General features: G+C 41.6%; 1 protein-coding gene across 1 annotated transcript in view; it reads left to right on the top strand.

Annotated features, from left to right (window-relative positions):
• Positions 1–18: 18 nt before the first annotated feature.
• Positions 19–11,056, top strand: part of SH3GL2 (SH3 domain containing GRB2 like 2, endophilin A1) — a 100,255-nt gene continuing 89,217 nt past the window's right edge. Inside the window, exon 1 of the mRNA XM_085326207.1 lies at positions 19–89. Within this exon, the coding sequence (XP_085182333.1) occupies positions 45–89 (45 nt within the window). The 5' untranslated portion in view covers positions 19–44. The remainder of the gene's footprint in view (positions 90–11,056) is intronic.

The following is an 11,056-nucleotide window of genomic DNA, read 5'->3' as shown; positions in this document are numbered from 1 at the left end:
CGGCTCGGCGCGGCTCGGCTCGGCTGCGGCACGCCGCCCTCGCCATGTCGGTGGCCGGGCTGAAGAAGCAGTTCCACAAGGCGACACAGGTATCCGCAAGGCGTGTGCGCGGGTGGCAGCGGGTGCGTGATGCCCTGCTGGGCAGGGTGTGCGAGGTGCGTGGACATGCTTCGGGTTGCATGGGTGAGCGTTGCTGCGTGTGGGCATGCATGAGTGTGTGCAGAGTGTGCGCACGTCCGAGGGTGTGTGTGGAGCGTGGCTGTGTACGGCTGTGTGTGCATGGAGGTGCATGGTGCACGCTCTGCGTTTGCTTGGAGGTGCACGGGTGTGCACTCCTGTGCATGGCTAGTCATGGGGTGCCTGATGCATGCGTGTGCGTGGTGCCCGGGTCTGTGTGGGGTGCACGGGTCTGCATGGTGTATGAGTGCGCATGGTGCAGATCCTTGGCTGCTCTTCACCCGCCTTCCTCCTCTGGACCCCTCCGCTCCTTCCCCCAGGGAGCCATGGAGCTGCTCTGTAGAGACCATGCTGATGTGGGGGGAYCTTGCTGCAGTGGGTTGGCTGCCGGGCAGATACCCACTTGGGTCTTGGACCTCTTGTACTGAGGGCTTAGACTGGCTTAGACTGGCTTTGAAAATCATCAATAAATTTGACCTCCTGCCCTCCCCCAAATATAGCCAAAATTTGACTAATGATGTTTGCTCATGTTGCTTTAGGCGTTGTTTGTTATTGCAGGAAGGTCAGGTTGGAGGTTTCACCAGACTGATTTGTTTCATAAAATAAAATCATGTATGTGATAGTTCATGAACGTGCAACTTCTGAATTGGTTTCTGACTCGRTGTGTTCTGAGGATGTCAGAAATGGTTTCACAGAAGTCAGAGGAATTCCTTTGGATTTAGAGATTTGAGGCTGTGACTGGAGTGTTTGCAAAATGAGTATGAAAATACCAGTTATTTCCTATTTGTCTTCCTGGTAAGGTTTCGTGGGTAACAGTCTAGGTCATTGTAAATGGGCTGTAGGTTATGCTTCTCAGTACCTTTATTTCTCCCTTTCTCATCAATCTCATTTACTGTTGGACTGGGACAAGAAAGTGCCTAAAATAAACACCCGAATATAAGAATGAGCAGAATTCTCCCTGCTGTATAGWTACATGTATAGCCATTATGGCCATGAATGCAATGGTCTTGTGTGGGCACATGCGTGCATTCAATGACGTTGTCTTACCTTTCATATCACCCTGTGCTGCATCCTTGGTTAATGCCCTTTGCAGAAACCTGCCACACTCATGATACGTGCTGTAAGGTACACTTAGGGCACCTGGGTCCATACTGCAGCATCTGGCGGCTGCTGCTCTGTTATTTCTCCCTATGCTCTCTAGTGCTATTAGCCAAGAATCATCATTGCTGCACTGAGTTCTGGTACCTAGAATAAGAATTGCAGTGTCTGTCAGGCATATTTGAGAAGTAGGCAAGCTGAAGTTCACTTTTTAATATCAGCTCCTCAGTTACTTAGAAGGAGAATAAGTTTGCCTCCAGAGCAGAAGGGGTAAACCCCTTTTCTGAGGAGAGCATAGTGTAAAAGATGTGTGTGTACTGGTCAATCTTAGCAGGTGAGATCTCACACTGACTGCCAGCATTCATCTTAGCAGTTGTCATTTGAAAGGAGGAAGAATTTAACTGATTGCAACCAAAACAGGAGGTTCTGAGGCCAGACTTTGTAGGCCCACATCAGATGACCTAGGGTTTTTTGGGGCACAGCCTTGACTTTAACAGATTATTTGTATACAGGTCATGAAAACACATTCATATATGAAAATGACTCAGGTCACAAGTAGGGTAGCAAGACTGGCATGTTTTCAGTATGCATGAGAAATCAAGGGCTCAYTCCTGGTGACCGTATTCTAGGAAGTAATCCTCACGACAGGGAATTAATCCCTAGGTGGAATGTGGATTGATATTGCCAGGATAAATTAAGTTTTCAGGTAAGACCAAACAATTGATTCAAAGTTTTAAAAATTCTGAGTCATTCCCTTGGTTTTTATACACATTAAAACTCCAAGTGGTATGTCATAAGGTAGCCCTAAATTATCCTAGGAACAATTTCAAGTTATTTGAGATTTCTGTCCTTTTGTCCATCTTAGCTTTCTGCAGACTTTAGCTTAGTTTCTGTTAATGCTATTCTTGTAACGTTAGTATGCCTTATACTGGTAATCATGAAGTCTGTGTGTATGTAGATATTACAAATACCATTCCAATTAAATAAAGATTTCTGGAATTAAATGCTGCCATTCTCTTTTTATCTAGAAATTATGTTGTATAAAAAGTTCAAGCCTGTCAATTCCTTGCACCAGTGGCAAAAGCAGTAAGTCATTGAAAAGCAGGAAGAAACTTTGCTTCTTCTGGGGTGGATCATTTGCTGTTTTCGTTTAGAAAATTAACAGCTTTACCTTTGTGCAGCACCATCAAGTTTAGAAGAAGTACTTCTTTGTCTGTAGAAATCAGGGGAAGTTGGGAACTACTCTACAGGTTTGTATGTGGTCTTAACACTTGAATGGCTTTGGGTGGTACAGATTTGATGGTCAAATTTGGAAATTAGCATTTGGAAAGAGTTGTTTTGAAATAGCTTGAGCTTTGTTTCCATGTGACTATATTCATAGCATAATATGGCATTTGTGAAGCAGGGTGAAAATGAGGCTTTCACAAAGTAGCAATTCCATAGGGAAAGAAGTGAACAAAACCCTCGGGAATAGCCGTGACTGGGATTCCCCAGGAAACCAGCAACTGACCCTTAAATAGTAGTCTGAATGGAATGATTTGACTCAAAAGGCTTAGAATTGAATTTATTTTCTGCCTGTGCATTTTTCTTTTATGATACAACAGGATTTAATTTAACTGGTCTTAACCAAAGTAGAAGACAACTGCATATGTATTTTTATGGGGGGGGAAGGGGAAACATTGTTCCTGGAAGAAACAACTAAAGAAGAGACTTTGTGTGTTGTCAAGAGCTTGTTATATGCCCAGCCTTTTAGATGAAGAGTGCTTTCCTTTTTCACAAGGCAACCTGTGAAGTACACAGTAAAAGACTAAAGGAATGGCCCAAGTCTTTAACTAGAAACAAACAAGGCTCCTGTCCAGCTATGCTATTATCCAGGTAGTGAAAAATCCTCAGGGCTTCAGAGGGATTCTGCACTGGTTCAGGTTTTTCTGTCTACACAGGTTCATTTGCAAGAAGAGCGCCTTGGTGGTGAGGCGGAGGTTGAAGACAATGGGTATTGAAAGCGTTCTTAGAGTGTCTGCTGACTAGCAGGGTCCAGGGAAGCTCCTGAGTGTGTGCATCACCATAATCTTGTGAGCAGTTTCATTGGAATAGTGGGAACATGAGTATGATTGTTCCTCTCTCGATCAAATGCTTTTCTAGACTGTTGTTCATCTAGCCAAGTATTTCCTACGTTGCCTTGCATGACCACAAGGTGAGCAAGAGAGTGTTGAATACCAGCAGAGAGACACTCAAGGTTCGTGAGAGGCTGCTGGAGGCACAGGCCAGACACATGAGYTGGATGCCCAGACAAGACAACTCCTTGTTTGTAAGGGTCCCTTAGATCTCCTAGAACTGTGTCCTTATCTCAGTTGTGCCAACCTTGAGTAGCTACTGCCTAAGAAGGAGCTAGATGTGATTAAGTTATGCCCCCCGGCCCTTATAGGAATCTGGTCAGTGTATAGTTTCACATGCTGGGTATGCTACCATGTACTCTGCCAGTCACTGATTCCTTGCCAGATCTTCTGCAGGCATTCTCACTATACATTTGTAGAAGAATGTGAAATTCCTTTTAYATTCTTTTTATTTTTTTTACAGGAGGGTAAAGCAATACTTCTATACATGTCTTCTACATTTTCTGAATTCTCAAAATACAGCTCACCRATTATTATTTTCCTCTTACTGATAAGAGAATGAGGCTAGTGACAATAGTGATACCAGTATTTTCCAAATCTGTATCCATCCCATGTTCTATAATATACTCCTAGCTGTCCCACTGAGACCTGCRTGTGCTTCGCAGTAGTAGTAGTCCAGTTTCATTTAAGTACTTACCCTTAGCAACTGCATTAAATTTGATCCCCTAGTCAAGCTGTGAAGCTTCAACTAAAGCCTGTCTGTCCTGACTCTGGTTTTAGCAGCCTCGTCCTGCCTCCTTACTTTGCTCAAAAACAAGAACAAAAACCTAATGGGCCTATTTTCTTTTCCAGTGAAAGCACCTATCCCTGCCCACTGACCTCGACTGGAACTGGAGCTCACACCAGTTCTGCCTGTTTCTTTCCTTATTTTCTTTCTCCCTCATCCCCCAAACTGGTTGGTTCACCTGTATTGCCACAGCATAGGTGAGTTACTTGGGAACTTGTCCAATCCTATATTTTTTTCCTAGGGTGGCTGCTGCACTTTGCTTACATTAGATGAGTTCCCCCTTGCTCTTTGCACACTTTGCAAGGTGTTGTTTCTTCAGGGATGGCAATGTGAAGTCAGCTGAGGATACTGCCCAAAGTAGTTGTTAAAAACCTATCTTGGAGGACTGGTCTGCCAAAAGTCTTTTTTCTTTCTTTCTCTCTCTCTCTTTTTTTTTTTTTCCCTTCCTCTTCCCTCTTATTTCCCTCTGTACAGAGCARTGCATTTTGCAGTTGGGAGAGGTGAGTGCTTTTGATCCAGGAATAAAGACTATTTTTGGAAAAGCTATTTCTTTATCTCTGAAGGGGATTATTTCTACTGCACTTAGGGAAGTTCCTTCTCTTTGTGCACTTTAGCTTGGCTGCCAGATACAGTATTCACATTTGGCCTCATTCCCGCATGTCTTTTATTGATGTTATGTGATTGAAAGGGTGAAAAATAGATCTTAATCTATATTGTCCTTTTCTTGGATATTGTCTAATCCTTCTAAGTTGTTGATGACTTCAACAGTCTCCTCCAGTTTGTAACCYTGTCTCCAAATCAAACTGTAGGAACTGCTGCTTTGTGTAAAAAGAGTGTGCATATATATAATTAAGAGCACTTGTCAAGCGCCTATCACTGCAGTATTTTTTTTTCACCTGATATAGGCAGAGGTGGTAACTGCATATAAAGCTGGAACACTAGTTGACACTAACTTCTAGTCTTTCTCTGAATTATCTGTGGAGACAAAATAAAGAATGGTATGCTCAAAACGTAACCTGCATCAGAATCTTATTTTATCTCAGCTGTCATCTCCACTGGAAGTATTACACAGCAAGAAAATAGGAAGAGCTGACTTCTTGTGGTCATTCATGCACAACGGTGTCTTTAAGATTTAAATGTGCCCTTGGGACTAGCATRCAAATAGTATTTCACAAAAAATGCTGAAGCAGCATAAACAGGTTTAACAGAAGCAGACTGCAGAGGTTACAGGACAGAAGATTCAGTGTCTTTGTGTAGCTCTGAAGTGCAGATGTGACAGACATGCTGGGTGGCCTTTCTCTTCCTTCATGGGAGAAAGAGACTGGAGGAGCTGGAACATGGACAGTCATGACCTGATGTTGTAGCCATTGGCTTGGAAAGCTCACCAGGAGGGAAAGCATTGAAAATCTGTATTGCAGGCTGTCAAGAGCTGTTGCAGCAATGTGGGAAGAGCTGAAGAGATAGCATGTGTGGCCAGTGCTCAGCAGAGATGCACGGATCAAGGAGCACTGGCTGTTGTTTCAGTGAGGATCTGTAGGACCCGCAGAGGCAACTGAAACTCCCTTCGAATCCTCTTCTCCTAGATGGAGCTTTTACTCTGTGCTTTCCTCTGGCAACTGCTGTGCCTGAGTCCTGGTTTTTCTCTATTACCAAACTCTGTTGGACAYTGATAGTGCTGATCCTTCCTTAAATATATAATATATATATATGTGGAGATACAGAGGGGAAAGAACAGTGTTAAAGCTCAGTATTCTTACTGTGATCTTTGCCATAGCAGAATTACCTACCTTGCTAGGTACTTAGCTTATCTAATAACGTACTTAAGATTAGAATAGAAACAGTAGGGTTTTTCACAAACATTCTGGTTATGGAGACTTCATCCTCTGTTGACCAGCAATAAACCTTAACAATTTTCTGCTTGAATGAGCTGTGTGGAAAGATCTTCCCTAACAGATAAGGTGTGGGGATGCGCAGACCAAGTGTCTCCCACATTTTGGGCAAAGCTTGCAGGGTTAAACACCAACATAAATTACTAAAGATGCTGGGGGGAGGGTAGGTTATGAACGTGTTGGAGAAGCAGATGTTGATGAAGGTGTGTATCTTTTGGTGTGATATAGGTTGGTCTGATTCATATGAAGCTAACTTAGCTTTCCATCAGGAATTTGCTCAACCCCAGATCCTTTGGACCACTAGTGCCCATAACAAGCTGGTCTTCAAAMTGATGCCAAAATGCCCTCAAACTATCCTCGTATGCTTACATTCCCTTGAGTGGAAGTAAACACATGGAGCATGGGAGAAAATAAAAATAACAAGGGCCACTTAATGTTCCTCATAACTTTAATCTGGCTATAAATGGCAACCGTTGTGGCAATCCTGCATAAGGTAGGATTTGTCCCACTAAGCTCTAGTTGATGTAGTAGTGATGATGGTGACAGGCCCCGTAYGTGGACTGCGTGGAGTGGTGTATGACTGTATGGCCTTTACAGAAGGTGGTGGGGAGGGAGGGGAATCCCTTTTATGTGGTCTGCAAGTGGGCCTGGCTGTTCTCCACCACTCTGCATGACCACAGCAAAGCAAGGTAGGTTTSCACTTGCCTGCTGTCTCTGCTGCCCAAGAAGGGTGTTATTCAAACCAAGGAGAGGTGTTACAGACAGCTGTCACCTGGTTTGGCTAGTGCTGGCCTGTTAAATGTGAATTGAGCTGATGCCAGGGGCCTCCTGAAAGAGTCAAAAATGGTACTGCCAGCCCAGGTCATGGGCATATTGCTCCAGGGTGGCTGGTGAAGTAAGTCCACATTTACTAGGTATATATGGACGGGCATTGTGAGCTGAATGTATTGTCCACAGAACAGCTGGCATCACATTGATGTGATTTCCACCAGGCTGTGTTTTGGTCATAACTCCCTTGGATTTGCAATTGCTCTCTCCAGTTGGGATATTATGTTGAATCCTTTGTAAGCAGATGTTTTAAAATAGAATAAATTGTTTGCTTTATTCCCCTTTCCCCCCCCCCCCACTCTGCTGGCAGAAAAGCTGTTTACACCACTCAATGCTAAAATGTTTATACTTTCCTCTGCTTCTTTCATCTTTTTCTTTGTGTTTTTGTTTTGTTTTTGACAAATTGCATATGTGTGTGTGCATGTACGTGCGTAATTTGGATTGCCTAAGTACCAGTTCTTACTGGCTGCTCAAGGTCTTTAAATGTGAAAATAATTTAGCTGAACATTTTGAAATATTGCTCACTTCAGGAGTCTTTTCACCTTTCTATTAACACATTCRGTTAGTTATGTAGTAGCATGAAGATCCATTTCAGTTATTTTCCAGTTTAAAATATATTCAAGCATTGAACATTTCTGTGCTGCTTTTTTGGGACAAAGCACAACCACGACAAATCTGTGTGATGACAGAACATGTTCCAAAAGAAATTCTTTTTTCCTAGAAACAAAACTCCTGAAAACTGTTCTTAGTACCTATTCTTATGACTTTCCRTAGACTAACAGGACTTACTCTTTTATTCAGCACTAGACAATATGCCTATTAATATTTCTAGATAGTTCTGAGTTTCCCTGAGTACAGTCCATAAAGTTTTCAGCCCTCAAAGTATCTGCCAAAAATTCCTTTTCATGCAAAATCTACCTAGATGCAGAAAATCAGTTAGTAATTCACAAGACATAAATGTCAAAAATAGTGTTCGTCTTTCTAGATGAGTCGCTTAGAGCTTGTCTTATATTGGAAAACTATGCTATCATAAAGTAAGGACTGAAYTTAAAGTGCTGCAATGTTACAAGGATAAATCTAGGATGGAGGGATTTTCTTCTGTCAGTATAAAAGGTGCTTTTCTACTTAATTTATATTGTTTGGAAAGGGATCTGAGGAAAACAAACTAAGCCTCACCTTCCATCTGAGTGACAGTATGTGCATATGAGTGGTCAGGGCATTAGGCATGAGCAGATGATATATTTTTCTCAACTAATTCCTCAGCTGAATTTGTTTGTTTTGGAATGCTGTCCTTGGCATGCAAGTGGAGTTAGTTGAGTTGTGCTCCAGGTGAAGAGAATGGAGGGTGTTTTTTTTTAATGCATGAACAGGTCCTGTGTTTTGTTGGTTATTTCCATTCCATTTCCTATTTTGGCCAGAAGCAGATGGGTTTTGTGTTTTTTCCCTTCTATTGTCACAAAAGGAAATAATCTCTTAAAACAGAGCTGAGGCATGTGGAAGGTTCAAAAACTTGCAGTTTTTTTGTTTTTTAAGGAATCAAAATGTTTGGAGGTCAAAACGTGTCTTGACATACAGAGGTAACCATATACGTACATGATTTATTGATAAGGTTTCATCATTCAAGGAGACTTCCACTAACATTAACAAGTGGAAGCTTGTGTCTCAGGAAGAATGGCTGGATCTTGTGCAGCCTCTATTTATTGATCTTCTAAATTTGTTTTTAAAACATGACCATGTTGTTCTGAAGCTGCAGGGGAAATCTCCTCTCCACTCCACAAAAGTGCTGAAAAACATATTACTGTAAATGATGTAGATCTATTGTTGACAGAAGTGGATATGACTGCTGCAGGCAGTAGGCATATAGTTCCTTTAATATGGCATGCATCTAGCCTCTCTTAGCTAGATAAAATAAATGTGAATTTCTGGAAGAGAGAAGGACTTAATAGCTGAAAGCAGAGGCAAACTTAGATAGTTCTGGAATAAATAATGTAGCTCTTTAACTGTTTTATGCAGAAAAATGTTTTTCGTTCATCTGCTTTGTCCAGTTTGTATTSTATGTGTAAAGAGCTATAGAAAGGGCACATGACAGCAAAAGTTTGGCTTTGCACTGTAGGAATGGGCTTCTGTTAAGAACAACAAATACCTGATATCAAAAGATAACTTTTTTTTAATTTGTTGCTTTGCAATATTACAATTAGAAATAAATAAACTAACTGATTTACTCCTCTCATCCTTGAGAGCAAGACTACTTCCCAAATAGTACATTAAAATCAACTATATAGGGTCTGCAGCAACTCCTATGAAAAACAGACAATCTTCCCAGGAAGATTTGGAACATTCTTTAGAGAAAGGCTCATGCTGCACTGTTGTATCTTGTTCGCTTTTATTTTGTGAAGGGCTCTTTCTCTTCAAAGAGCACTGGAGCAAGAGCAACTTGGAAAATTAATGAAGCTGCAATAAAACTGACTGTTCTATTTCCATATTTTTCTCATTCGTATTTTCAGATTTACTATACTTGTGTCAAGGGAAGGTTCTTCATTTACATAGACTCAAGCAGATTCACTGCTATGGAGTTTTTCTTGATTTCCTCCTGAAAATTCTTCAAACCTTTATAAAATTTTGTTGCTGAGAATAGTTAAGTCCCTTTTTAATTTTTTTGCAGTAAAATTATATTTGGGAAGGTAAATTAAACAGTTGGGAGAGAAGACACATCAAATGGAATTTTTGTTCAAGAATGAAGGCTAGATCAGGACAATAAGAAACAACCCTGTGCCATGGCTCTGTAAGAGGCAAATCCTTCTTGGGTCCTAGAGCTTTTGAAAGCAGGTGAAAAGCAGGCTGTAGATGGCCAGTGAGAATGAAGGGTAGGACCAGGCTTTGCCTTCACCTGCTACATTTAGGGAAGATTATTATTAATACATTGAAGTTTCTACAGAGGACTGGCTTGTTTATTACTTTTCTCTCTTTTTTTTTTGATCCTCTACTGCAAAGTCGTGCAGGCATCCATGCTAGGCAAAGGTCTGCCTCTTGTTAGAGATCAGCAGTAGCTTGAAGCGTCCATTTTTTGGCAGGGAGTCTTCAAACCTTGCCCTCGAGAGCGACTGTGGTTTTGTGGTTATGAATTTGAAATGTGCAATGTTCAAATTTAGTGGTGTGAATAAGCTTGAATGAGAAAATGCCACCTTGCTGTTACTATTCCCAGATGAGAGCTAGGAGTGCTTTGCAGTGTCCACTTTCACTTGCTTGGGCTTCCCTTGGAGGTTGCCTGGTGTACACTGGGGAGGGGAGTAAGACATTTTGGATTGCCCCATGCTCAGCCCTTGGAAGCCCCAAGGGAGAGGGATAGGAACATAATGCTGTCCTATCATAAATGAACCTGCCTCCCTGATAAACAAGCCAAAGCCCTGTGCCAACAGGGAAAACTTCCATGCAATGCAGTTGTCTGCAACCATTTCCCTTCCCACATGATGTGTCTGTGATTCAAAGTGACAAGGAGGAAGGAGAGAGCGACTTTCGTGAGGCATTTCTGGCAGGGTGTATGCACCTGCTTTCTCTGTCCTCTGCACCATCTGAATGTTATTAGTGAGTTAGGACTTGAAGAGAAGCAATTAATTCATTGGGATCTCTTGACTGTACAGAAATAAGATGTTTGGTTTGTAGGCTGGGAGAGTTGGAGTTTGTTCTTATACCTTATTTAGCATTCAGTGTCAAGGATGCTCTCTTTAACAACTACCCTAAATTAAAAAATTGTACCGTGTGGCTCTTATTTAGCTATTAAACTTCACATTTAAGAATTAAGCCAGTATACACAAGCAGGAAGTTATCTTAATGTAGTGTCAAAAGTGCATGAAAGCAAACCTATGCACAATCAAATCTTTCAAGATTTTTGCTAGAATTTTGTCTCTTGTGAAGGCTTATTGCACTTGGACATTGGAGGTGACCTAGTTGACATGGGACTTTGACTAATGCGTGTGCTATATGCCTTTACTCAGCAGCAAGAMACATTCTGCTGACTAAATTGTGCTTATTAGGGGTGTTTTGCTTAGTTATTTTAGATTTAGAAGTAATTTTTAACAGACTCTTTCAAATCATGTGCTTCTGCAGCATATAATCCCAAACATTAAGAAAACAGTCAAGACATTTTAGAAATATGTCTCCTTTTT

This window comes from Rhea americana, unplaced genomic scaffold, assembly GCF_003343005.1.
Source record: "Rhea americana isolate MKP2758 unplaced genomic scaffold, rheAme1 scaffold_129, whole genome shotgun sequence".
NCBI lineage: Eukaryota > Metazoa > Chordata > Aves > Rheiformes > Rheidae > Rhea > Rhea americana.
Note: the sequence above shows the minus strand (reverse complement) of the source record. Positions and strands in the feature narration are given on the sequence as shown.